The sequence below is a fragment of the Aethalodelphis obliquidens genome, unplaced genomic scaffold, assembly GCF_003676395.1.
Source record: "Aethalodelphis obliquidens isolate GAN/ISIS:26980383/991018 unplaced genomic scaffold, ASM367639v1 scaffold26, whole genome shotgun sequence".
Lineage (NCBI taxonomy): Eukaryota > Metazoa > Chordata > Mammalia > Artiodactyla > Delphinidae > Aethalodelphis > Aethalodelphis obliquidens.
Window position 1 is genome coordinate 13409430 of NW_020837970.1, and position 27912 is coordinate 13437341.

General features: G+C 47.3%; 2 protein-coding genes and 1 long non-coding RNA gene across 9 annotated transcripts in view; 2 read left to right on the plus strand and 1 right to left on the minus strand.

Annotated features, from left to right (window-relative positions):
- ZWILCH (zwilch kinetochore protein) overlaps positions 1 to 1208 on the plus strand; it is a 39156-nt gene extending 37948 nt beyond the window's left edge. For all 3 annotated transcript variants that reach the window (XM_027123388.1, XM_027123389.1, XM_027123390.1), the window contains one exon: positions 1096 to 1208. The gene's annotated coding sequence lies outside the window, so the exon portion shown is untranslated. The remainder of the gene's footprint in view (positions 1 to 1095) is intronic.
- Positions 1 to 14448, minus strand: LCTL (lactase like). Of its 4 annotated transcripts, XM_027123392.1 has the most exons (14): positions 13954 to 14448; positions 13247 to 13386; positions 12679 to 12842; positions 11988 to 12075; positions 11569 to 11678; positions 10789 to 10917; positions 10591 to 10686; positions 8943 to 8997; positions 8688 to 8849; positions 5208 to 5482; positions 4369 to 4495; positions 3996 to 4195; positions 3054 to 3117; positions 1 to 1373 (listed from the first exon to the last, which is right to left on the minus strand). In XM_027123392.1, exons 2-14 carry the CDS (start codon positions 13362 to 13364, stop codon positions 1258 to 1260), a joined length of 1704 nt encoding a protein of 567 aa, XP_026979193.1. In that variant the 5' UTR covers positions 13365 to 13386; positions 13954 to 14448; the 3' UTR covers positions 1 to 1257. The 4 variants fall into 4 exon arrangements, with proteins under 4 accessions (XP_026979193.1, XP_026979192.1, XP_026979195.1 ...); XM_027123391.1 differs by having other exon boundaries at positions 13247 to 14448; XM_027123393.1 differs by lacking the exon at positions 3054 to 3117 and having other exon boundaries at positions 1257 to 1373; positions 13247 to 14448.
- LOC113629160 (uncharacterized) overlaps positions 5477 to 27912 on the plus strand; it is a 23765-nt gene continuing 1329 nt past the window's right edge. Inside the window, exons 1-5 of one of the 2 annotated variants that reach the window (XR_003436411.1) lie at positions 5477 to 8152; positions 11304 to 11406; positions 13093 to 13188; positions 20147 to 21692; positions 26406 to 26621. This is a non-coding gene — a long non-coding RNA (uncharacterized LOC113629160). The remainder of the gene's footprint in view (positions 8153 to 11303; positions 11407 to 13092; positions 13189 to 20146; positions 21693 to 26405; positions 26622 to 27912) is intronic. The other variant, XR_003436410.1, reaches the window with a different exon arrangement.

Sequence of the window (27912 nt, forward strand, 5' to 3'; positions counted from 1 at the left end):
TTTTTGTTCTCTGCAAATACTTTATAATGTCTTAAATACCTTACTTTTTTCTTTTTTTCTTTCTACAACATAAATGCTGATTTAGTACATTTGGGATATGGATTATTAGTAATCACATAAAAGGCTTACCAGCTGTTACTGAGCAGTGCAAATCTTTAATTTCCTTTCTACCTTCTGTAGTCAACTGACAATTTAATCCTAAAACTGGAGAAATGGAAAAAAAAATTTTTGAGTGGTAATGTCTTTGCATTTGAAATCTGTATATATAGTAGAAGGAGAGTTTGGTCTCAAAACCATTGATGGAAGAGAAAAACCTTAAACGGGCATGCCAATTTGACATTGAAAGCAAAGTTTTGTTAAAAACAGTTGTAACCAGCCCAATTGTAGGACTAAGTCCCAGATGTAAATACCCTTTTTAAAATGTTTAACTTGAGGTAGTATTAACCAAAAGAATTAATGGAATAGCCTTTTCTACGATCTTACTGTTTTTGTGTTTCACAAACAACATTAAGTAGAATCAGATAATGGATAAAATGCCTAACATCATTCTTTCTCTTAAGCCGTGTTTTGTACCCAAATACATGGATATTAATTTTAGCATTTTAGCATAGTTAAGAATAAAATGGACTTAGAAAAAACAGAATATTTAGTTACATAGAAGATATATAAATTAAATAATCAATATATAATATTTCTTTGAGGTATTTCATTGAGTAAAGGATATTTAGCATAAGAAAATTTCTTTTAGAAAAATATATATGCTCATTTACTTGGTACCCACCTAATGCTTTTTCATGGTTGCCTAATAGGATTTACAGTCTGAAAGGACTGTTATATCTAAAGGATTGATTTTGTCCGTCATGTGTAGGGCAGTGCTAATGTGGCAATCATTTCTACATTAAAATAATATTTCCAGACAGATTTTAAAATGAGATAAGTTACAAAACAGTTTGTGCACTGTGATCCCTTTTTGCAAAATGAAAATCAATGCATAATATACAGCAAAATATTAACATTGACTTTGAGAGGGGTGAGATTACAGGTGATTTTTATTTCATTTACGCGTATTTTTATTTTCTAATTCTTCAATCCCAGCTCAAGCCAAAAAAAGAGAGAGAGAGGTGGTGGGAAGGTAATTATCACAGAACCTGAAAACAGATGTATGTAAACCTTCGAAGGAGCAAAAGGAGGAAGATCCTGAAGAAGATCCTGAAGGTTCTCTGTGAAAGATGCAGCTACAAAATGGATGACCCTGTCTCAGCTCAGGCTCCTCAGCAGAAGCATCAGGAGAACTGCAGCGATTAGTATACAGAGGGTGCAGACTGTAGGTACCATGATCTCCGTCATGATCTGCATGTAACTTAGAAAAGGCTCTGCGGAGGGGGAGAGAGCAACATGGCAGATGAGAATGTGGTCATTTTGGCGAATGCAGCTTCATCCTGAAAGCTTCAGTTGTCTGGATAAACTTGGAAAATGGCATCATCACACTGCTAATTATTCTCATTTGCTATAAAAGAGAACCTGGTAAATTAAATGTTATAAAAAAATTATGTGAGGGCTTTGTAAGATATTTCAGAAAATATGGATTAAGAATGCTTAAATTTGGTTCTTCCATAGGTACTGTAATAAAGTCTAAATGTATATCAGTGCTAGTGCTTACTCAGAATATTAGCAGCCATATTCCTCAGTTTCTATAATTCTCTTTGGGGGGATTTAGGAAAGAAAATTCCTTGGAAAACATTTGCATCCTTTCAAAAATGTTTATTGTATATCTTAAGAGGTATAGGAATTTCTGAATTGAAAATTTTCATGGTCATTCTTAACACAGCTAAACAGTCTTTAAGAGTTAAATGATAAGCATATTTCAAGTGCATTAACGTTGAGGTGGACATTTACGAAATACCTGCTTTTAAGTTTTGTGCCAGGCACCCTTGGTTACCGAGATAAATAAGGCACAGGCCCAATTCTCATGGAGCTCATGGGCTCAACAGTAAATTCTACATCATGTCTCTACATTAAGTTTATTTTAGTTTAATGGAATATACATCTTTAATATTTGCCTGATTATTTAGATGAGGTGGGAGGGGACAGTGGTATATTGGCCTGTAAAAATAGTTGAATTGGTAGGATTTGGTCTAGCATTTTCCACCTCTGATACCACATGGAAGATGAATTCATTAAAACAGGAAGTGTATTTCTCTGGTTGCCCTTTATATAGAGAGAAAGACAAAATTCAAAGAAACAAATGATATGCGTTGGCATTTCTTGATGCATGGTTACATCCTGGTTATTCTACATCTCTGATCCTTTTAGATCCTGTTGCATTAGAAATGCCTTCTGTGAGAGCAGGGACCTTGTTGTTTATTGCTATGTCCCCAGGGCTTAAAACACCCTTGAGTCAATAGTGACTGCTTCATAATTACTTGCTGAATGAGTGAATATAATATCTAGAGTGTTTGATTTTTCTTCATTCCATTTGGTATAATGGTTGAATTTCTCCCTCCTTCCAACAAAGCCCACTATAACACAATAGTAGATTTATAAATTTACAGTATGATTCAGAATCGAACTAGAGTAGATAAATTTATAAATAGTAGATTTATAAATTTACAGTATGATTCAGAATCAAACTAGAGTAGATATTTCTTTTTCATGGTAGATTTTTTTTTTTTTTTTTTTGGTACATGGGCCTCTCACTGTTGTGGCCTCTCCCGTTGCGGAACACAGGCTCTGGACGCGCAGGCTCAGCAGCCATGGCTCACGGGCCCAGCCGCTCCGCGGCACGTGGGATCTTCCTGGACCGGGGCACGAACCCGTGTCCCCTGCATCGGCAGGCGGACTCTCAACCACTGCGCCACCAGGGAAGCCCATGGTAGATTTTTAAAACATTTTAAGTGCTGATAGAAATTTGACATTGCTTCAAAGTAAAGGAAAGTCCATTTCTAATCATGTGATTTTGGAAGATTGACTTAAGGTGGGTCCACATTTTGAGATTTTGGTAATACCATTGCATACGTAATTACATGGTTTAATTATCAAAGAATTAAACTCACCTGCAGCAAGCATCTGGTTGTTGATAGAGCAAGTTTCCAAGGCTTTGAGGTACCAACTTTCCACCTAATAAAAACCCACTTGATAAGTTGTCTTAAACTAGTTTTTTGCTGTTTGAAATCATGTTTGGAATAATATGGGGTAAGAAATATATTTTTTTAATCTGCTCGTAGTTTAAATCAGTTAATAGTTATTGAATGCCTATGTGCATCATTGTGAGGGAGCCAAAGAACAGTTTTTATTCTTAAGCTTATAATCTAGCTATCTTTTTCTAATAATGCAATTACTGTCTTTTCTAGTAATGCAAAACTAGTGAATACCTGATAGTTATCAGTCACTGCTTCTATTTATAGTCCCACTAGGCTCACTCTAAAGAATGTGGATAAACAAATGAGTTTTTTTTTTAATTAAGACACTCTAAATTACAACTTATATTCCCTGCCATTAGGTGCAGCAGCATACAGAATAGAGAGCTGACAGAAAAATTTGTAGGTTATTGAAAATGGGAGGTTTTAAAGGATTTTTTAAATTATTACTTTTAATCTCATTTTGGAACCAGTGCATTTGTATCACTGTACAATTTGGTGGGAAAAGAAGTGAAGATTATACGGTCATTATATATTCAATTTACTTAACTTTTCATGTATGTTGAAGAATAGGTAGTATTTGTTTGCATTAAGATACAACATTTAGGATAACATTTAAATCACAGTTTCTGTTGACTGTCATAACCTAAAGTAAACAGGACTCCTGCATAACCCTAGTCTGCCCTTAATGCTCTGTGTGCTAGGATTGCATTTTACAGTGTCCTTACCCCATTCTAAGCAAACAAGCAGAGAGGTGGTGAAAGGGAAAGAAACAATGGGCCCACTTGCCAAACTCTACACCCCAGCTACCTAGCTCTTCTAAAATCCAGAATGAGTAACACTGATAATTATTCCTACCTCTTGAGGATTGGGAAACCCATTGGCAGTGATAATCTTCTTGTAATATTCAACTGAAGCCTTTGGATAGCGCGGCCTATTTTTCTTGTTGAAATCGACATAGTAGAATCCATATCTATCTGAGTATCCTCTCTCCCATTCAAACTTATCCAACAGAGACCAGGAAGTATACCCTTTTATATTAGCACCATCTTTGATAGCTGCAAAGACATTCCATTTTTAATATATTTCATTTTCTTGGAAAAATAGTATTGCGAAGATAATCTTAAATGTTTTCATCTATGAGATTTAGAAACACGTTTTAGTCAATCGTGTATTATCAGATTTTGCCCAAGTTAAATAGAAAGATATGTGAAGACCGTTTGTATCTCACCTTTTAGCATTTCATTTGTGTATCCTTTAAGGTATTGAATTCTCCACTCATCACATAATTGGGTACAGTGTAGTTTTTGAGATGCTCCATTTTCTGTCACATATATGGGTGGATTGCCGTATTGAGTCTGAAACGAATCATGGGAACACATATTGAAAGCTGCCATATTCTAATTGGGTGTGTTTAGCGTTTAGTAGATGCCACTTAACATGTTTATTTAGAGATGAGTGTAGGCAGGAGGCAAGTTCATATAGAAGAATATATTTCTTGACAAAGCATCATTTTAGAGAAAATATGCTTCAGGTCTTGTTCTTTCCCACATATTCCAGTACAGGTGAGAAGAGCAGCAAAATAACTAAATATGAGATAAGAATTTTAAAGTTTTATATATAAATATGTATATTATATATATACATATATAGTCATATGAAATATGTGCATATTATATTACATGAATATAATTTATATAATGTATAACAACAATGTATATGATCTATATATATGATTATTCATAGTAGGCATTCATCATTTTTTTTTTTTTTGGCCATGCTGTGCGGCATGCAGGATCTTACTTCCCTAACCAGGGATCAAACCCGTGCCCCTTGCGATGGAAGCACCGAGTCTTAACCACTGGACCACTAGAGAAGTCCACATTAGTCTTTCTTGTTGTTTTCTTTCTTTCTTTCTTTTTTAGTCTTTCTTTAAGGCCTATATCGAGTAGCTTCTGAAGTATAAGTAACTGGGTTTTTTAATTAACTTTAAAATGTAGGCACCTGAGCTTATACTATAAGAACATGAATTCAGGTAAAAAATGTCCTTTAGCTTAATGTAATAATCACCTGAGCAAAGTTGAGAAGCCTCCTAAATCCCCATGGCACGGAATGTAGCCATTTAGACCCCAGATCAGGCCAGTTTGGGTCAACCAGTTCAACTAGGTCACGATCGTTCTGGTAGCTGGGCCCCTGGCGAGAGGGGTAGTTCCTTTCTGTGATGTACCGAGTCGTAAAATGACCTAATCCCAAGAAATCAGATGTGCCTTTAATGTAGCTCTTTTCCTGGAGTGAGAACACCGGTAACCTCGACATATCCAGGCCTTGCTCTGCACTCTTTCTTCCTAATGAGCGAAGAAAACAGAATTTAACCAAGTTGTATTTTCTCACAATCATTCTCTTGTCATGTACCATGATGATACTGGCACGTTGACATGAAAGCTGTTATCCAGATCCTGGGCTTTGGAATTCATCTGTGTGGAAATTATGACCTTAGCCTTTCAAACTGGAATTTTGACATTTGAATGCTAGCCAAAAATTTTTAAGTTTATGTTGCTTAAAAGTAATATTTTTACAGATTACTCAGTAACGTGTGTGGACAATTGTGTAGCTATCTGGAAAAAAGAACTAGGTTATTCCTTACATCAAAAATTGGTAATTTTGCTTGCCTCTGGGAAGGGAACTGGAGGAGGCCAGTGGTAGCGTGCGGAGAGACACGGTCACGTTCAGGCCTTGTTGTAGTGTAAGCTAACATCACCTCTGTGTTGGGCAATGTCCTATCTTTCAAAATTGTAAAAGTGTGTGTCCTTTCACCGACCAATTCTAAATCTGCTTATCCTACACTTTACTCATGTAAAAGGATGTATGTACAAGGATCTTCATTACAGATTGAGTAGCAAAAGATTAGAAGCACCCTGAAGGTCTGTCAGGAGAGACTGGTTAAAAACATGATGGGATATCCATCAGTACCACATTATGCAGCCATGAGAATGAATAAGGCAGTGCTTCATACACGACAAGGACGAGCGCCAAGACGGATGCTCAAGTGAAACAAAGATGCAGAGTGTTGCATACATACAGTACATGCAAGTATATACACATACCGAGCAGCAGTGTTCTTGCGCACACGTGCACAATGCATCTCTGGAAGTGTACTTCCTTCTGGGGAGGATAGGAGCAGTGGGTGGGGGAGGGAAGGAAGCTTAACTTTTTTCACTTTTTTGTACTTCAAAACATGTGAAACATGTCCTTGTATAATCTATGCAAAAAAAGTTTTAAATCAATGTATAAAGAGAAGTAACGTTTTTATGAGTTGATCTAAAATGTAGCCATAAAAATGTTTCCAAAGAGACTGCTGGCTTAGATTAAATGAGTGAAAAGATTGCATTATTAAATTCCTTTAAATTATTAGCATGTTATTACTTTCAGTTACATGTAGTAACTTGAGAAAAACCACAGGAATTGTCACTGTAGTGTCTACTACAATAGCCACTCAGCATATGTGGCTACTGGAATATGGCTAATGTGACTGCAGCTTCAACTCAGGCACACTGAAGGATTGAATTTTTAATTTTGTTTAATTTGAATTTGAATAGACACAAATGGCTACAGACTGTCATATTGAACAGCACAGATAGGGGACATGGAGAACATTTCCATGATCACCAAAAGTTCTATTGGACAGCACTCATCTAGAATTACCTTTCTTCATATATTTATTGTGAATGAAGGGCTGCTTCTGAGATCCCTGGAAGTAATTTGTGAATGAGATTTCAGGCAGAATGCTTTCACTACTAAAGAAAATACTAATTGTCTTATTTGTCAGTTATACTTAATAATGCTGAAACAAAAGAAAAAGAAAAGAAAAAGAAAAAACTACTTAAAGGATCCTTCTTTCCACATTGTATAAGGGAAAAATTGAGCCCTGTTCCCACTTGAATTATCATAGAGTTGGAGTTGGTGGGGTCTGGGATTATTGGCTTTAAGCCCAAGAATTGTTCTATGATAGGTAATCAATTTGGCTTTTTAGTACAATCTTGTAGCGCCTGCAGTGGCCTCTGAGGGTCCCAAGAGAGCAAACAGCATGTGAATGATGGGGTGTGTCTGCAGGAATGTTCCATATGGGCATTGTCCCATTGTGAGGGCTTTTTCCTTACGCATCTTGAGGAAATCATTCTCAAGATTTTGAGTGTATGTGTACAGAACATATCACAGAACTGGTTATCATCAAAAGATTTTTAGAGATTATTTTGTCTAATCCCTTCATTTTTAGGTGATAAGACTGAGACAGGACGAGGTGAAGCACCTTGCTCAGAATCACTCACTGGTTAGTGGCAGAGTTGGAATTAGAACTTGCTGCCTCCTATTCCAGACAAGTCTTGATAAATGGTGCTTTAGAAAGGGAAATTTTTGAAATGTTGAAACGTTCTTAGTCAAACATCTAAAATAGCCTTGATGTATGAGATATAGCCTATTTCACTGTCATCCTTGTCTTTTTTAGGGAGGTGTGGGCTGATACCTCTGAATCACAGTTATATGTTTAGATTCCTAGAGCCAGACACTGCTGGTTGCCTACCCAATAGACCCCTGCCTGTCTTCTTCCATGCCCTCTTTTCTCATCCGCTTCCAAAGGGCCACATCCTTTCTGGGAGCCTTGACCCCTCCCCAGGCTCTGAGGCTCTCTAGCCCTGGTGGTCTAGGGCACCTTGGGGCATTTGACAATTCTGTCCCTTGAGGCACAGCGGGAAGTCAGCTGGGAGTAGATGCTGTTTCCTGGGAAGATTTTCCTTGTTCTTAAAAACAGATATGATAGTACTGTTCCCTTTTTTTCTGCCTCAGGGTGTTGATGTGTAAAGGTGATGCCTGGAGCTGCTACAGCCATCTTGTGGCCTTGGGGAGTGGCTGATGAGGTAGCTAAAAGTGCCAGAGTGGAAAGATGGACTGAGTCTGGGTTCTCAAAGACAACCCTGAGGGCTGGATTAATTAGCTGGGGATTATCCTTTTCTGGATTTCAGGTGAGATGATAAATCTCCTACTTTTCAAGCCATTTTATTTGGAGTTTTCTGTTATGTGGCAGTTAAAAGCATCGAAATTAATACAGCCTTGTGAGCTCTGTCTTTATTCTCTGACACTGTGGAAACTAGAGCTTGGAAAGTATTTCTCAAGTGGCAGAAAGAACCAGCAATAGGACTGACTCCACCCATGACTGTGTCTTTGACTTCTCACTCCTACTTCACTACAGTTGGATGGAGTGGAGTGGGGAGGAGACAGGAGAACAGAACACAAAAGAGAGCAGCCTAGAGAATTGCTAAGTTTTTTCCCCTGGATTCTGAAATTCTCAATTTCCGGGTCTAGGAATTTGTTTGGATGTCCCCCACCCTCCCAGTTTGAATAACCAGTTCTAAATTCTTTGGGAGCTGGCTTACCCCTCGAGTGCCTCGCCCAAACCAACCCAGTGTGTTCTTCTATCCCCCTGCCTTTTGGTCATTTCACTTGAGCTCAACACCGTTGCTGTGGTATCTGGAGTCTTAAAAACGTGACGTGGCTCACCGATATGGTCCTTCATGACTTGTGGGTAGTCACCGGCGTAAATGGGGTTGGCAAACCAGCCCAGGCAGAACTGTAGGTATCTCTCGGCAGCCTCTATGTCCTTGGGGTTACTAATGTCCACAGGTTCCCCCCAGTCGCAGTTTAATGAAATCCCCACCAGACCTTATAAGAAGAGAGAGAAAAGGGGGTGGCACGCAGTGACATTGCTCCTCTGGTCACCCGTCTGTTCTCAGCGCACATGGTGGCAGGGCTCACCTTGCTGCTTGCTGCGCCATGTGTTGTTGTAGGAGTGCCAGGCTTGGGCATGGGCCTGGAAGAGAAAGGAGCCCATCGGAGATGCCTGCCTCATTCATTTCTCTCCTCCCTTTCAACCCAGGGTGGCCTTTCTCTCCTTCCTAACTCTAGAGATCATTTTTTTTTTTTTTTGCGGTACGCGGGCCTCTCCCTGTTGTGGCCTCTCCCATTGCGGAGCACAGGCTCCGGACGCGCAGGCTCAGCGGCCACGGCTCACAGGCCCAGCCGCTCTGCGGCACGTGGGATCCTCCCGGACCAGGGCACGAACCCGTGTCCCCTGCATCGCCAGGCGGACTCTCAACCACTGCGCCACCAGGGAAGCCCTAGAGATCATTTTAAGTCCTATGCTTTTCATGAGTCCAGCCTTGATTAGCCTAATCCATAGTCTCCCTTCCTCTGACCTCCATTTTCTTTGTGCTGTGGAGGAAACTTGCTCTAAATCTGGCATAAACACATAAGCCACCACACTGTGTTATTTATTGTTTCTAAGATTTTTGCTAATGTGTCTTGTTTCGTTCCTGGTTGTCCTCTGTAGTAACTAGGCAGTGCTTTCAGCATAGGTGCTCAGGAAGTTAGGAAAATATAATACCAAGCATCTGGAACAGTCTTGAGAAACAGAATCCAAAATGTGCCAACCTGCCTTCTCTCCATGTTCTCTCCCAGGGACCCACTGATATATTCAGAGCCCTGCCCTTTAAATAGTCACAGTTTAAGAAACCCTAAGCCAAATAGGGAAAGATGAGAAAGTTCTCTTGCTGACATGAATTTGAGGGTCTGGTATGTCCCCAGTGATCCCCTGCCTGCCCGCCTGATCAGATTGTCCACCTTCTGTTGAGAGTCCATTGGGGCCATCATGCCTCACACCCCTGTTCCCCAGTCATCATCACCTGGACCCTCATATATGTCCTGGAATGTGACCAACCCCCCCACTGCTTCTCAAGCCTTTCCAATAGCCTTGTAATTCGCCCGTCGTTATCTCCTCTCAATGTCCCCCTCAATTTCTGCCCTAACTGAGCCTGACTGCCCCTAAAGACCGCAGCCACGGCAGCTCTTTCCAGCAGACGCCATTTTTTCCCCTCACACCCCACACACCTTAGGAGAGTGCCTGTCTTGCTCTTTGTTGCTGCTTCCAAACTACTTCTCTTTCCTCCTTCAAAAACTCCAGGTCCTTTGAAGTCCATGCTATCAGACAAGCACTCCTAACCCCTTCCTGCTGCTGTCATTCACCAACCTCCAGTTACTTCTGCTCGGTCACTGAAGATGCTAGCCCCTAGCTCACTGTCATCCCCCCACTTCCTCCTGTCACCATTCCTCACAAAAGAGTTTAGACCTGTAGGTGACAGTTTTCACATGCATGTGCTCCAGCCCCTTGGCTAGATTGCAAGCGCTATAGGGAGCAGTCACGCTGTCATCTGGGCTGCAGTGTCCAGCAGAGTCCTGGATGGCAGGACACTACCTCATAGATCCTCATGGAAGGGAAGGGGACCATGTTAAGGTGAGGTGGCAGACGACTGGGCTCAGACTCGGGCCCTGGGGTGGGCTCAGCTGTCACTGGGACTCACCCTTCCACCTTGAACCCAGCCTTCACTCCCAGAAGGACCCACTTCACCTTAATGACGTGATGTGCCGCCTTGTATAGGCCCGTGCCATGGAGCTTCAGTCCAGGTGCGTGGTGGCCCGTCTCGTAGCCTTTTTCTGCCATTGTCTGCAGGGATGGCAAGTGGGGACCACAGGACCCGTGAGAAATGACAGGGTACACTCCTGCCTGGAAAGTGGGTTTTCCCACCTGGAGGGGGGCCTTGCTTACCCGAGGGTCACTGAAAGTGACCCAGTGCTTCACCCGGTCCCCAAAGGCCTCGAAGCATAGGCTGGCGTAATCACTGAAGTAGTTGGCTGTGCTCACGTTCTGCCACCCGCCATAGTTGACCTGGAGCAGCTGCAAACAGAGGGGTGGAGAGAGAAGCAGGTGCCCCACCCTCTAAAGCATGGATAGTACTCCATCTTCTCCCCATCACCTCCCTGAAGCCAATGTCTTGTCCTCTGACCTCCCACCACCCTGTGTCACAGAGAGGTACATAAGCGGCTCCTCTGCCAGCTGGGCCGTGATACCACAGAGCCTTGTTGAACGAATGAAAAAAACTGCTTGAATAGTGATGTCTAACTGTGAGGTTCTTAAGCATGTTGAGGCTTTATGGAAATCGCTTGGGAGGGGGCGCTCGTATATGAGCACATACAGTTCTAACAACCTGGGGGAGAAAAGGCTAAACAAACTTGCTCATTATTCCATCAACTCTTACTCAAAAGATGCTTCTTTCTTTATAGTCTGAGTTGTCGTTTCCAGGCCAAATGTTTTGGAAAACATCAAAATCTGCGCTTACCACTTATTACAAACATCAGTTAAACCAGTGGGACCTCTCCACCGTGGGTAAGTTGGGAGATTTCTTCTTCACTCCCTGCCATCTTCCTGTCCCGAGCCAGAGCCCAGACCCCAGCCTTTACCTCCACCTTGGCAACCCCAAGTGCCCAGATCAGGCTCCCTCCTGCTGAGCTGAGCTCCCCTTGGGCCTCTGAGCCTGCGCAGCCTCACCTGTGGGAGATCCCAGTGGTGCAGGGTCACGATGGGGGTGATGTTGCTGTTCAGAAGGGCGTCAATGAAGTCACTGTAGAATTGGATTCCCTTCTTGTTCACCCCGTCAGCTGAAGGCAAAATAAAAGGGGGGACTTGATGAGAAAGGACCTTGGCCTTGACCTTCTGAAGTGCACTATTCCTGGGCCCTGGAGCTTTCTGTAGCCCTGAAGGCGCCCTCAGCCCACCAGCACTCGGGTCTCAGATGGTGGAATAGCTACTGCTGGGAGCCCAGCTACCTGCAGAACCCGTGAGAGCTGCTGCTGGGGAAACTGTGCTCATGGGCTGTTCTCGCCGCCCAGGACTCTCTGGTGTCCCCACAAAGCCAGCGCGGCCAAAAGGGGCCACTCCTGGGCTGGGGCAGTGTGGCCTTAGCTCACCTCGCACACCCGTGGGCAGGAGCCGGGGCCAGGACAGGGAGAACCGGTAGTGGCTGACGTGCAGCTCCCTCAGCAGAGCGACGTCCTCCTGTGCAGACAGAGGTGGTGGGTGCGGGGCAGGGTCAGCCGGACCCCACTAAGGCCCCTCCTGTACGTACTCTTCATCTACGCAACAGGTGTGACGCCACCTGCCCCCGCTTACGCCTGGGGCTATGCCAGGAGTCAAGTAAAATGCAGGATATGAGGATGCTTTGAGAAATCCATCAGGGTGATGGATCCCCATTCCAGAGAGGAAAGTGGGTGCTGAGCAAAGGGACAGAGGATGAGCTGGTCCCGCTCTTCCCACAGGGGGCCCATTCCCATGCAGGGACCAGGGGTTCAGGCTACTGTGGCCTGTAGGCCCTGGGGTCATGGCCTCAGCCCTTCAGCTGCCCATCGCTTAGACTAAGGCACTGGCTCAGGTGGGGCCCAACTTTCCTTTCCTCCTTCATCCACCTTCCCACATCCTGGCACTCCCTCCCCAAGCCCCAGTCACCACCGACCCCTCCCCGCTTGGCTGCACTGGGACTGGGGATGTTTAGCAGAGCACTTGGTTGACATTGTCACTCGGGTTCCCCCAATATGTCTGTCACCTCCCAACTCTCCCTAGGTGATGCTCAATCATACACACACATGCACACCCATCACTCACCTGGACCTTGTAGTAGCCGTTACAGGCCACGTCTGCAGTCTCCTCCCCAAGCACATTCCCTTTCCTACTGTGCGTGAAGGTGTCCCAGATGCTGGGCCCTTTCCCGTCCTGGTCCCAGGCACCCTCAGTCTGGAAGGCGGAACTGCCCACGCCCCAGGTGAAGCCTGCAAATGGAGACCCCAAGCTGGACTCTGAGTCCCCTCCCACTCCCCACCCAGTACTGGGACCCTGGGCTGTGCCTCCCAGGCCACAAGGCAAGCCCCCTCCCCGGCAGCCTGCCCTGTCTCCCTAGGAGTGGGAGCATGTATGGTAGGGAGGGGGGGAGACACAATACGTTAAAAGCATTCATCTGTACCATTTTAGCTCTGATTTGCATTTACTATCTATACAGTAACTTTAAAAAAATTCTGTTAGGAACTTCTTTTATTTCAGAACAACTACATGGAGTTATTTTCCCCATCCTACCTGTAAGGAAGCTGAAACACCAAACTCCTTGACAAGTCAGCCAAGGTAGGCAATCTGACAGACAAATGGACAGACGGACAGACCAACGGAGGAGTGGACATACCAAGTGGGAAGGTTCCATAGTAGAAGGAGCCCTCTTCTAGGGATTCCTTCCTGGTGGCCCCCAGCCTGGACACCAGCAGTAGCACCCACCAAAGAGTGACAGCCCTCACTGGCTTCATGGCTCCCGGCTCTCCCCCATACCTGAAAAAGCACATCTGACAGGTGTAGGCCCATGCAGCCAGGGCTTGGGGGGGAAGATCCTGGCTTTGGGGAAAAAGGAGGGGAGGAGGTGGGACGGGGTGGAGGCGCTTTATCTAGAGAAGCGTTGGTTCTTCTGGGGTCAGCTAGTCCCTGGCTTTGCTGGGACCCACCAGCACAGGCTGAGGCTGTTCTCCAGATAGGATTCCCAAGTTAAACACTAAGGAGGACAAAGACCGGGCATGGGGAACTCTGGGTCTGATAGGCAACGCTTCAAACCACCCCTGTCCCTATCTTATGGGGGAGACCCAGCCTATACCCTGTGATGGCCTCAGTCTGATGGGGAAACCACTCTGCCTTAGGGACGCTCCAGTCTGATGGGGCTGGCAGGACAACCCACAGAGCCCCTGCAGCACCCCACCTACACACTGTGGCCTATGCAAAGAGACAGACCCCTCCCCAAGCCGGGGGTCATGAGCAGGGTCACCATCCCAGGGTCTTCTGTCCTAAGGGTCAGGGCAATTCCCTTTCCCTGGGCTCCCCTCTCTGATGCCAGCCTAGCCAGCTTACCCAGGATTGTCCTCGGTCCCAGACACCCCCAGAGTAGCAGCTGGTGGCCAGAGCACTGTCAGACTGACCCCCTCAGGGCCTGTGCGCCCCCCCCCCAAGAGCAGAGCCTCAGCCCAGCGAAGGCTCTGGTTGGGGGCGTGACCAGTGGCCTAACCCCCCTACAAAGAGCTTCAATAGCCCCAATTCAGTGGGGAGGGCAGGAATGCTGAGCTGGCCAAAGGGGCCTGAGTCAGCAGCCAGGAAGCTTGGCCCTGGGCCCGGGGCATCCAGTCAGCCCCCTCCCAGGGTAGAGGAGCAGTGACCCAGTCCCCTGGTCCCTTCTGGGCCCAGTGTGCTGCCTTCAGCCCATCTCAGCCTATGAAACTCCAGGTGGTGGCTGGGTGGGGAGTAGTGTGTGTGGGCATCTGTCTCTGTGTCCACCCCTTCCTGCTGCCAGAGAAAGTTCACTGTAGAAGGTAAATTTGGTTCTCCCACATCACCCTCCTCTCTTTGGATCCCTCATTCATTCCTTTACTGACTCACTCATTGAATCACGACTGTCTGGGGAATTCCCTGGCGGTCCAGTGGTTAGGACTCGGTGCTTTCACTGCTGTGGGCCTGGGTCGATAGAGCCCTGGTACGGGAGCTAATATCCCACAAGCCTCCCCGTATGGCCAAAAAAAAAAAGAAGATATATTAAAAAAAAAAAAAAAAGCACAAGTGGCAGCTAGATCACACCCTCTCTGGAAGCTCAGCACCTCCTGCTCTCCACCCAGGCTGCCAAGGAGGCCCCCACTGTGCTTCCTTCACTACGGTGCCCTCACCTCTCCATAGCCCTTCCCTCCCTCCCCCCACTTGCGGCTCCCTGCATCTCACTCAGCCTTCAGCCTCCCTACCTTCAGCTAAGCCCCACCGTAGATCCTTAACGGGACCGGTCTTATGACCCCTTTGTGGTGGATTCATTTCTTTCTGCCAGAGTGAGGTGGGACCTGGTCTGAGTCCTCCAGGGGTTGGGGATCTTGCCGGACAGGGAGGCCAGAGGGAGTGTGAAAGCAAGGTGGTTTTAAGCGCTGTGCAAAAATCAGATCAAATCAATCAATCAATAAAAATAAACTGTGCCAGGGATCAGGGCTCTAATGGAAGGATGGACAGAACACTGTAGAGGCGCAGGGAGGGAGGGGACATTGGACAAGATACTTGAAGGATATGGAAGCACTCGCCAGATGGCGTGGAGCACGGAGGGCATGGGAACTGACAGAGGGGACGGCATGAGCAAAGGCTCTGAGGTGTGTTTGGGGACCTGGCAACTTGGTATCTTCTCTCCTCTTGCATCTGTCCTACAGTGACCAGGCAGGGCTGTGTCCTCAGGTGAGCAGACCACTGGACGTCACCCTCGCGGCCTGTGGGTGGACTGCCGTGAGAGTCCAAGGCCAGTGGTGCGCTATCTGCACCGGCGCTGCTACCTGCCCCGCCAGGCCTGTGGGCCCTGGGGACTCTGCTCTCCAGGCTGAGGTTGGCAGGAAACATAAAACTTTAAGACCTGATGTCATCTCTGAAAAATGCCCCCTTCTCTCAGAGCCAGGGGCCTAGTGTTTGTGATGAGGGAGGGGCTAGTCAGCCTGGCCTGGCCAGGGGCTGCTTGGGGTCTGACTGCAGACCCAGTCTCCACCGTCTGATCCCCATTCTCCTCCACAGGCTCCAAGCTGGAAGGATGTGGGCCTCACAGCTGGGTGACCACCACCACCCCCCCTCGCTCCTCCCAACCCCATCCCACTCCAGGGCTGCTTGGGCCCTGCCGGAGGCTTGGAGCAACCAGGGTAGAACCCTTCCCTTGGGTGGGTGGGGTGTTCTAAAGTCCCTGGAGGCCAGGCCTGGCTGAAGAGCAGGCGTGTTGGGGGATGGGTGGGCCTCTTTGTCTTCCCCCTCTTCTCTCCCTGCAAGGGGCTGCAGAGTGGGGGTCCCTCTGCCAGCAGCCTCTGTAGGGCCCAGGCCAGAGTCTAAGCTCTATGACTTTTAGGAAGGGACTTGGTAAAAGCAAAATGTCTGGTCTTCCGTCCTGGGAGCACCGATGGGTCCAAGGCACAGGGGCGCAGTGGGTGTGGGCATGGGAGAGGCTCAGCTCAGCCCGCTCTGTACCTCTGGATCCTTCCGAGGGAATCGAGGGGCTGGCGTGGGAAGGACACTGGGGATCCATGTCGCCAGGAACTGGCCGTGGGCTCCAGTGACAGGCACTTCCTCTCTCCCTATCTAGAATGAGAGCTACTATCCCTGCTGGCACTGCAGGGCCCAGCCATTCTATTCCCTGGTCCTAGGAGCTAACCTTTCTCTCTCTGGAGAGGAAGGGGCCTCTAGGCCCCATCCAACCCTCACTTCTTCCCACCACCTCTGCAGCCCAACTCAGCCCTGCCCAGACGGGAGCTAAGGGGACAAGTCCCAGGAGACAAAGTTTAGTGCCGTGTGACATTGGGCCAGCCACTGCCCCTCTCTGGGCCTTCATTTCCTCCTCTAAGGAGGCTGGCTACCAGCTGTCTGGAGTCTTCCTCAGCTCTGGGTTCATTAAAGAGGTGACAGGCTGTTGTCAGGTTGTCTTGTCTCTGCAGGAGCTGGGCTGGGATGGAGGCAGGGGATTTGCAGGGATCAGACTGGGGCTGGTTGAGCCCATCCGGGTGTTGGTTGGTGTTTTGTGTGTGTGTGTGTGTGTGTGTGTCTCCTTTCTCTTGGGGAAGGAAGCCCATCCTGGGGTGCAGAGCTGTCCTGGGAAGCAGGAGTACAGGGCCAGGCGTGGGGTGCTTGGTTTATAAGGAGCACTATGGGCCTGAGTCAGACTTTCTCCTGAGTTTTCTTCTGAGGATGGAGCAGACAAGTCCTCTGTGACAAACCACTGGGAGAAGAGTGGGGGAAAGGTGGGAGGGATGAGGAGAGTGGCCTGTGGAGCGGAAGAGGGCGGTGGTTAGGATCAGAGTCTCTGGAGTCAAGTACATCTTTGAATCCCAGCTCAGCATCTGCCAGCTGAGTGTTCCATACAAGTTACTGAATTTCTCTGAGCCATTTTTCATATATAAAAGGGGATGACAGGGACCTCCCTGGTGGCACAGTGGTTAAGAATCCACCTGCCAACGCAGGGGACACGAGTTTGATCCCTGGGCCAGGAAGATCCCACGTGCCGCGGAGCAACTAAGCCCGTGCGCCACAACTACTGAGCCTGCGCTCTAGAGCCTGTGAGCTACAACTACTGAGCCTGCGTGCTACAACCACTGAAGCCCGCGCGCCTAGAGCCCGTGCTCTGCAACAAGAGAAGCCACCACAGTGAGAAACCCGCGCACCACAATGAAGAGTAGCCCCCGCTCGCCGCATTTAAGCATTAAATGACGTGATAGATGTAAATGCTTCTTGCAGGGCCTGGCAGAGAGAAAAGCCCCAAAACTATCTCTGTGAGAGTTCCCTGGTGGTCTAGTGGTTAGGATTTGGCGCTTTCACTGCCGTGGCCCAGGTTCAATCCCTGGTCCCGGGACTGAGATCCTGCAAGCCACGTGGTGAGGCCAAAAAACAAAAACAAAAAACTATCTCCATCATCAATGCCATCATATTGTGAAGGCTGAAATCCAGCTCTGCCACTCACAAGGGCTCTCTGGGCGAGGCACAGAGCCTCAGAGGGTAGACGCTCCCTGATGTTCTGACAAGGGGTTTCCATGATCGGAGAGCTTTGTCTGGGAGATGCCAAAATCCCTCTGTGCTGTGGGCTCTGCAGGAGCCAGGCCTCTCTGTCCGTTGAGGCCAAAGCTCCGCTCCCCAGAACGCCCGTCACTGCCTGAGGGCAAGGTGCCTAGGGTGTCAGCAGATTTTGAGGGCTGCTGCTAGTTCTGGCTCTGTGAACAAAACCCAGGGCCTTTTACCTTCCGAGTGTTGATGGTAACTTCCAAGGTCCACTTCATTTCTCTGAGCCCCTACCCTGTATTATAAAAATGTGCAAACACAGAAAAATGGAAAGTTTATACTGCCCACACTCTGTGCCCACCACTGAGACTATACTTGCTTCATCATACGTCCATCCCTCTTTTCCTCTCTCCACCCAGCAATTCATCTTACTTTTTGGATGCATTTCAAAAGTAAGCTGCGAGTGTCAGTTCACTTCACCCCTAAACCCTTTGGTAGGCATATCATTAACTATATTATGGTTCTTTTGTTTTCGAGGTAAAATTTGCTTGCAGTGAAACTCACAAACCTTAAATGCACTCTTCTGTGAGTTTTGACAAATTCAGTCACATGTAACCAAACCACTGTTAAGATATGGAACATGAAAAAAAAAAAGATATGGAACATGAATTTGTTTCTTTCAAACTGAGTCATGCTGCATCTTTCTGAGGACTTTGGGGGAAATTCCCATGGGTCTCAGAAGCAGGAATCCATGTCATCTTCTTTCCCTCTGACTTCTGGCTGCTTGGAAATTCTGAGATACGTTTGTGGCCTGCTTCCAGCATGTGTACAGGACATGTTATGCATTTCTGTGTCATCTTACTCTCCCTTCTCTGCGATTTCCTTGTCTGTTATTTTTAAATCCTGCTGAGGTATATACAACTCTACAAGCTGGTTCTCAAATCCTTTTTTTGGAACAAGACTGAAGGAGTTCTGCATAATCATAGTGGAATTTTCAAGATATTTCAATGGTTTGTGGTGGCCAAATATGTGAAATTGAGGCTGTTCCAGTAAATCTGGAATGAATTGATACCCTATCCACAGAGTATGAACCTGTGTGTAGAGTATGCATGTGTACACACACACACACACACACACAGTGTTGGAGGGCACACATACGAAGAATTCTTTTCTTGGTCCAGACACTGGCATTGGCAGTGAAACCATCAATTCCAAACCCAAAGAGCCCACTCACCAGTGGCCTTGCTGCCTGGGACCCCTGCAGGCGGAAGCTTGGGAGGGGATGGCGGTCTGAATAGTGGTCTTGGAGGGCTGGAACAAGCCATGATGATGGTGACGTGTCCGGCACCAAGCTGCCCAGCCAGCCAGCGCTTCCCCACCGGAGCTCTTTGGTCTGGGCTTATCTGCTGGTGATTTCCCAGGTCCCGCCTCGCATTTTCTCCCCTCATTTTCGCTCGTGGGGAGCCCCTGGGCCAGCTGCCGAAGACCTCCCACACAAGCCTTCAAGTTCCAGGTCATGGAGGGCGGCAAGGGTGAGGATGTGGGGTGTGGAGAGGGGAGGAGTCTCAGTAAAAATGGAGGAGAAACCTCCGCAGCTTTTCTCTCCTCAGAACATTCTCTGAGTCTGTCTTCCAGAGCATCTGTGGCAGACCTCATTTCACTCCTATTTAGGAGACTGATTGGAGTCTGTCTCTTCACTAGACTCTAATCTTTTCTGTTTTTATCCAGCATTGAATACTAGTTGTTTAAGGAATGAAGGGTTTTTTTGGTTCGGTTTTGTTTTCCCTCATCCTTGCACAGAAGGTGTGAGAGCAAGCGCAAGGGATCATCCCTGGGCAGGGAGCAGGCTTGGTGGGGGAGGTCTGGGATCCTGGTCTGACAGGTCTGACAGAGCTACACAGAGCACATCACCTGGGATGAGGCGCCATCTTGGAAGAGGGGAGCCTCGGTCCATCTACAGAGAGGGTCTTACGGAGCCCTGCTGGCGACTCCTTCCTAAGGAGGAAGTACCCACAAATTCCAAACATGGGCTCAGAAGTTTTCTGAAACAATCGCCAGGGATCCGAAATTTCAAAGACAGTGAAAGATTCTAAGGCTTTTATATATTACATATATAAATAGAAATATATATTTATTTAAGTCTAAAAAACCATATGAATATATTCACATTGCAAAGAAATGGCAACCAGCTCTGAAATATATGGAGTAAAAAAGGGTAAGGCCCCTTTCCTTGTTCCCTTCTCCCACCATCCCTCCCCCAGGTGGCCACTTCTGACAACTGGCCACCGTCCCTCCCTGCATTTTCTCTGTATTTTCATGGAAATTGGGTACATAGGAGAGGTTTTGTTTGATGCTCTACATTAGCAGAGCTAGATTGGTAATATTGTTTGGCAACATGCTTTTTTTTTCATTTTATAATATATGTTGGAGATCTTTCTGGATCAGTGCACCCAGCACTGCCTCATTCATTTTAATGCCTTCACAGCATTCCATTGTATAGATGTTCCATAACTGATCTATCCAGTCGCCTGTGGATGGACATTTTTTTTTTTCTTTACAGTGCTTTGCTCTCACAAAGAATGCTGCAATGAATATGCCTGTTCATGTAATTTCATACCCGTGTATGTATTCCTAAACGTGGAATTGCTGAGTCAATTGATCTTTCGATGGATGTTGCCAAGTCGTCTTTCTCTAGAGGTAACCTCGTTCTTTTTAACTGAAGGATATTCAACACCAATATTTAACCAACATAACCAGTTAGAGATGAGATGGAACCGTAGCTCAGAATGTGGGAGCCAACACTGCCTTCTGCCCATGGTTGGGGAAGGACTTGACTCCTGCTGGGAGCTCAGTGGCAAGAGGGGGGGTATGTTTGCTCTAGATAATCCCTGAGGAAACCATCACTGGTCAAGAGCTTTAGTTTACAGAGTAGATTTCTGTGCATAATCAATCTCACTTAACCCTACTGAATGAGGAAGGGCCATGTTACTCATTTTCATCCCATTCTACAGATGAGAAAACTGAGGCTCGAAGGAGTCACACTCAAGTGACTGGCATGACCAGGGTCTGAGACTCCAACTTTCAGGTGGTTTTCCACTGTGTCAACAGCTTTCCCCTTTTTCTCTGGGTCCCTTCCTCTGCCTCTCCAATCCTTACCACCCCCTATACACCAAATCCTCCCCAGACAATGCTGCCCTCAGGATCACCCCCAAACGCAACTCCTCAGGTTCCAATAAACCCAGGAATATGCAATGAGATTAGAAATGGTTCCAATTGGCCTGGAACACATCCCTGAGGCTGTCTCAGTGGGAGAATTTATACCTTCTTATTGCTCAGACAGGCTCAAGGACAGATGTGAGGCCTGGACTCCTTCCTACCCAGCCCCTCAGCCCTCAGGGGCAGAAAATTAGTTACTTACGTTTAGAGGATAAATAACTGGGAGGAAAAAGATGCATAAATGAATTCATGTGTAGAAAAGCAAAAGACCTAGTTTATAAAGGTGCCCACTCTTCATCAAACCCAACGTAAAAACACTCAGGACTTTTTTCAGGTCTTCATTTCCTTATGCAGGCTCCTGTGTCACGTAAAACTTAAATACATTTGCATGCTCTTCTCCTGTTCATCTGTCTTTGTCAGTTTAATTTTCAGATCCATCCAGGGACCTTAAGAGGGTCAGGAGAATTCTTCCCTCCCCTACAGTCCCCTGGTATTCACACACTTGTGTAATTTTTGTTTCCCCTTGAACCGGGGCTAGACCTAGTGACTCACTTCTAAGGAAGAGAATACAGCAGAAATGAGGGGAGGTCACTTCCGGGGTCAGGTCACAGGAGGACTGAGTGCTTCCCAGGTCACTCACTTGCTCCGAGGAAAGGCAGCTGCCATATTGTGAGCCGTGCCACAGGGGGGCCCACAAGCTACGGAACCGATGTCTCCCTCAAGAGCCAGCAAGGACCTGAGATTGCCAACAGCCATGTGAGTGAATTTGGAAGTGGATCTTCTCCCAGCCGAGTTTTGGGATGACTGCAGCCCCAGGCAACTCCTAGATTGCAGCCTCCTGAGAGACCCTGACCCAGAGGCCTGGATGCCTGAGCCACAGAAACTCTGAGGTAGTAAATTCTTGTTAATTAAGCCACTAAGTTTGAGGGTAACTTGCTACTCAGAAATAGGTACCTAATACACATTCTACGGCCTATAGTTTCCGATTGCTGGATGTCTGGGCTGTGTTTAACTTCTCATTAATACAAAATCCACTTTAGTGAATATCTTCCTTTCCAACATGCCTTTTCTGAATTTAGGATCACTTCCGAAGGGTGATCCCAGCAGGGAGATAGTTGAGGCCAAGATTCCAATATGTATGGTTTTTCATAAGCATCCCCAAATTGCTGTCATGTAAGGAAGGGAGTGACCAAGTTGGGCCACCAGGAGCATCCAGGTCCCCATTCCCACACGCCCTTGGCCACATCTTTCTTGGTCTTCCTGGTCATCTATGACTCCAATAGCCATCAGGTAATGATAGCACTTTCCCCTCCTACCTCTCAAGGTAGGCGACTTGAAATCAAAATCACGTCCACGGAAAGTCCCCCAGAGCCTGCACAGTGCTCTGAAGGCTGAGAGAGGTTAGGGTTTTTCTTAGACTCTGGGGATCTCTCAGAGCTCAGCCCCTTTGCATTTCATAGAAGAGGAAGCAGGGACTCAGAATGGCCAGGGCTGTGCTCAGGGTCCCACGGTAATTCATGGCAGGGCAGGGACAGGACAACCCAGGTCCTTTGCCTCCCTGTGTAGAGCTCCTCCTGACCTACTCAGTCTCCCAGCTTGCCTGAACCAAACATCCAGACAGAAGCGGAGGTCTCTCCTGCAACCCCTAAGGACTCAGAAAATCTACACATTTTAAGAAAAGCTGGCCCCCAATCCTCCTTCTTTTGCTGACCTGGCCACCCAGCCAACCACATCTCCACCCCATGTGGCTCTGCCCAGCTTGCTCCCACATCTCACGGCAGGGGGCCCTCAGCTCCCACCTCCTCCTCTCTCCAGGACCCCTCTCTTAGGCCATGAACCCTGCCTGGGCTGTCTCCATCCCCTTGTCATTGTAGCCAAGAAAACAGGAAGTGTCTGAGTCACCCGCTCTCCCCTGGGCTTTAGCTGTCTGGGCCCGAGTTCTGGAGTCAAAGAAGGACAAGGAGGAAGCATGTTGGCCTCACAGAAGCCAAGACTGTCTGTGGAGCCCACGCATCCAGCACTGCCTTGCAGCTCGTGGGACCCCAAAGAGCCAGTGGTCGAGGGACTCCCCGATTCTTGGGATGAAAAAAAGCACTCCCTTAAGACATGGAATTCTTGTGTTGGCTCTGCTTCCCACCAGCTGTGGGCCATGGGCTTGTCTGATGGTTCTTAAGCTTGGTTATATCTTAGAATCACCTGAGCTCCACCCCCAGAGATTCAGACAAAAAAAAAAAATTACTTGAGGCCTAAAAGGATGTCATTGTCCTTCAGTTAGGGTTTTAGTGAGCTTCTGCCAGGCATCCAGGATCACCTTAGTCCAGTTTCAAGGCTGAAGAGCTCATGACTTACCCAGATAATCAAAGCCAGAATGTAGAACTTGTGAAGGTCAGTTTGTTTCTGGTTCACCCTTATCCTTTCTTTCTTTTTTTCTTCTTCTTCACGCCACGCAGCTTGTGGGATCTTAGTTCCCCAACCAGGGATTGAACCCTGGCCCTTGACAGTGAAGGTGCCGAGTCCTAACCACTGGACCGCCAGGGAATTCCCATCCTTACTCTTTTTTTTTTTAATTTTATTTATTTTTGGCTGTTCATCACTGCTGCCGGGGGGCTACTCTTCGTTGCAGTGCACAGGCTTCTCATCGTGGTGGCTTCTCTTGTTGTGGAGCATGGGCTCTAGGCACGCAGGCTTCAGGAGTTGTGGCTCATGGGCTCAGTAGTTGTGGCACACGGGCTTAGCTGCTCTGCAGCATGTGGGATATTCCTGGACCAGGGCTCGAACCCGTGTCCCCTGCACTAGCAGGCAGATTCTTAGCCACTGCACCACCAGGGAGGGAAAGGCCATGGCCAGGTTTTTTAAGTTGCCTTCATTAGCAAGGTGGGTCTGAGTCACCTAAATCTGCCTTTACGGAAAGTAAAGTTCCTTTCCAATTCAATTCTAACATGATAGTGTTCCTACTAATTTTTTTGATCCTATAACTGTACCCCACTTTTTTAAAACGGAAAAGATGAAAAAAATGTACATAAAAAATTTACTTATTTGCTTTTTCTGAAATTAAAAAAAAATTCAAAACAACAATACCAATATGAATTTAAAAAAAAAAATGCAGCCAGAGGCATCCATCCAGTATTGCCTGATGTGACGGCCCGGGTCTATGCAGTTCTTTGGGACCTCACTATAGTCTTTCCTCAGGCTCTTGTGGCTGGCCCAGTGCAACACCTTTCCCCTCTAGCTAAAGGGCAAGTGAAACTAGGAGTTTCCTTCTAGACTTTAAGTTCAGCTTGCAAATCTTGATATTCTCTTTATGTGCAGCAAATTTTAACAACCTCCTTTTAGAGGTCTTGCAATAATGTTTGGTCCAGTGTATAAACTCAATCAAATATCTTAAAGTATTTTAAACTTTGTTTAAAAATGAGACTTCCGGGCTTCCCTGGTGGCACAGTGGTTGAGAGTCCGCCTGCTGATACAGGGGACACGGGTTCGTGCCCCGGTCTGGGAAGATTCCACATGCCGCGGAGCGGCTAGGCCCGTGAGCCATGGCCGCTGAGCCTGCGCGTCCAGAGCTTGTGCTCTGTGACGGGAGAGGCCACAACAGTGAGAGGCTCGCGTACCACAAAAAAAAAAAAAAAAAAAGAGGCTTCCTATTTCAGTACTCCATTTCTAACTTAACCAAGAAGAGCTTCCTTCCTGAGTACTAAGTGATCCTTACAAAACCAATTAAGTTAAACTCATAAAAGAAAAATCTAAATTAAGTAATAATAAAAGTTAAAATATGGTGAATTTAAAGTTCTCTCATAGGTTCTAGTATTGTATATAAACTCGTTAAGCGTTCAACTTAAAACCCTCAGTTTAAATTACTCAGTTTTACACTTTCAATGGTTAAAGGCCGTCACTCTAAAAGGCCAAATTATCTTATACATTACAAGCATTATAAGTGCCGAACATATACAGATTACTTCTTAATATCAAGGTCAAGTATGTCATATCCTTTTTTTTTTTTAATATTTAGTTATTTATTTTATTTTTGGCTGCATCAGGTCTTAGTTGCGGCATGCAGGATCTTTCATTGTGGCGCTCGGGCTTCTCTCTAGCTGTGGCGCTTGGGCTCTGTAGTTGCCAGAGCACAGGTTTAGTTGGCCGGCGGCGTGTGCAATCCGGGTTGCCCAGCCAGGGATCGAACCTGCGTCCCCTGCACTGGAAGGCGGACTGCCAACCCCTGGACCACCAGGGAAGTCCCAGGTAGCCCGTATCCTTGGTGCCAAATTGTACACACACTTCCCAGTTCTGGTGCAGCTCCCCTCTCAGGCTGATAACCTGATTGCATTTTGACTCTTAAAATGGGTGTGATGGGCAGAATAATACCACTGCCCCAAAGTTGTCCATATCCTAACCATATTCACCCAGAACCTGTGAATATATAACTTACATGGCAAAAGGGACTTTACAGACATGATTGTTAAGGATCTTGAGATGGGAGATTAGCCTGCGTTATCCAGGTGGATCCAATGTAATCACAGGTCCTTATAAGAGAAACAGGGAGGCGGGAGAGTCAGAGGGGGGAGTGGTGATAACAGAAGCAGAGGTTGGAGTCGTGTGATTGCTGGCTGGCAGGGAGCCATGAGCCAGCATGGCTCTAGAAGCTGGAGGACGTAAGGAAGCAGATTCTACCCTAGAGCCTCCAGCAGGAATGCAGCTCTGCAACACCTTGATTTTAGCCCTGTGAGACCCATTTGGGATTTGTGTTATCTGGGACTGTAAGTTAAGAAATTGGTTTTGTTGTAAGCCGCTAAGTTTGTGATAATTTGTTACAGCAGCAATAGGAAACTAATAACTCTATACAAATAGAATTTTTCATTTAGCCCTAAGGCCTCTGAATATGTGACCCTAAGATGTTTAAATATCTATTCCATTGAACTTTAAGGACTTGGCCTCGTTCAGTGTGGCCACGGAAGCGCGTACTGACGTGTGATTGTTTTGGTTCATTTCTAATCAGAAGGCGTTTGCATCCTACAGCTGATAGTCCTAGGTTCCTGGAAGATGGTGTCTGACGCTACTGGGCTTATTGATATTCAGGCACCTGAGGACAGTGTGAGAAGTTGGTTCTGGTGGCCACTTGATGAGACCAGTTACCCCCATTCATTCCTCAAACACTCCTGGAACACCGTGCAGAGGGACACGGTGGTGCAGGGGACCGGGTCTGGACCCTTAAAGCACTCAGCTGTAAAGGGAGCCGCAGACAGTCATCCTGACATGGTGTGGTCAGAGCAGGGACAGCCAGTGTGCAGAACATTACTTAGCACAGAGGAGCAGGAGAGGAGGAGGTGGTCAGGGGCTTGGAACACATGGGCTGAGAAGGGACAGCACACAGGCTGTTTGAAATGAGGCCTGGCCGGGCTGGGAAACACAGAACCAATGGCGGTCATTTCCTTGGTGGGGAGGGGAGGGGGGTGAGGAGACCCAGGCTGGGGCTGGTGGACATCATGCTGAGCCTGGTCCTTCCATCAGCTTGCACTCAGGTAAGCTGGGTTCCAGTCCTGGACCTATCTTGTGACCTCAGTTTCTTCATCGGAACAGTGTCATTCATGCTAGAATCTTCCTCTCCACAGGGAGGCAGGAGACCACCAGGAGGATGGAGGATGGCCTTTGTCCAGGAGGCTGGACTGCCAACTTCAGAAGATAAGCCAGGCCCCAGCCAGTGCAGCCACTGGGGGTCTGAGCCCACCACTCACCTTTGAGGAAGTCCCCTGCCTGCTTCCTACTCCTCAAGGCCCAGATCCAGGCCTTAACTGGCATTGATGACAAAACTGGCGACCCAGTGAATGGTATGTGAGAAACAGGAGTCAGCTGCCAGCCCCGGCTGAATGAGCCAGACTCTGGGAGTGGGGTGTGCCTGTGTGTGGAGGGGTAGTTCTGGGAACCTGAACCCTAGAGGACCCTGGAGCCCCACTAAGGTTGAGAATCTCTGGGTTACAGGCCCAGGATTCGAGGCTGGGTCCACATGGGCTGACCCACCCCCTTTCACTGACAGGCACGCGCCTCACGCCTGGCCTTCGTTGTGGTAGCATTTTCCATGTGTGCCTTCCCATGGTGACTTCGGGGTTTGCGCATGGCCCCTACACACTCACACAGTCACACTAACAATGTTGTGTCACACAGACACATGGACTTGTTTTCTAAGGAGGGCTGCCAGAATTAGCAAATAAAAATGTAGAACACCCAGTTAAATTTCAATTTCCGATGAGCAGCTTATACTTTTTTAGCATAAGTATGTTCCAAGGATTGCATAGGACATATTTATACTAAAAATATAATTTTCTGTTTATCTGAAATAGAAATGAACTGGCCATCCTCTATTTTACTTGTAGCCCTACTCCTTAGCCCTGAGGCACCTTCCTGGTTTTTCAGACACACTCATGCCCCCTGTAGACACACACTGATGCTGTAAGCTCAGTTAGGTGGTGGGCGCATCTCTCTGCCTCTGCCCTGGGAGATGCCCAGCCTGAGCCCAGCATCACTGGCTGAAGTACCCAGGGAGGCGTTGCAAAAATCTTCGGCCTTGAAATGGCCTTGAAGAGTGGGAATTAAGCCTGGAAGCTGTCCCCATGAAGCGGGCCAGGCTGGGAGGGGCCTGCCTCTGGGCTCCAAACTCCATTAAGCTCCCATGGAAGGGCGAGGGGTCTAGCTCCACCTCTCCCCTCCCCCGTCACCCCTCTGCACCTCCACCTAGGTCCCTAGTATGGTAGGAGGGCTCAGGATCGATGATGACGGTGAATCTGGAGGGTGTTTTGGAAACAGACATGGCGAGATAAGGATCACTCCAGTTGGCTCTGTCCCAGATTGAATCATCAAATCCAGGGCTTCCTTTGGCCCTGTTTTCCAGAAAGAAAGGCTGACAGCCTGCAGAGGGCACCCTCCCCCCACAGGTCCTAAAGCCCACCTCTCCATGGTGGCGGTGGTGGCAGTGGTGGGGGGTGATGGGGTGAGTTTGGGAGATAGGTCAGGCCCAAGAGGAGGACACACACCCAGGTCTGAGGATGGGTGAGACCCATCACCCTCCTTCTGACATAAAGTATTGTGGACGCCCCTTTTATCATCTTGAAAAGAAAGTCACAG

Coding starts and splice junctions, on each gene's coding strand:
- LCTL (XM_027123391.1), bottom strand. CDS start 13,400: ATGTGCTTTTTCAGGTATGGGGGAGAGCCGGGAGCCATGAAGCCAGTG. Junction 12,076..12,678: donor ACGGCTACTACAAGGTCCAG/GTGAGTGATGGG, acceptor CTGTCTGCACAG/GAGGACGTCGCTCTGCTGAG. Junction 11,679..11,987: donor CCTGCCCACGGGTGTGCGAG/GTGAGCTAAGGC, acceptor TTTTGCCTTCAG/CTGACGGGGTGAACAAGAAG.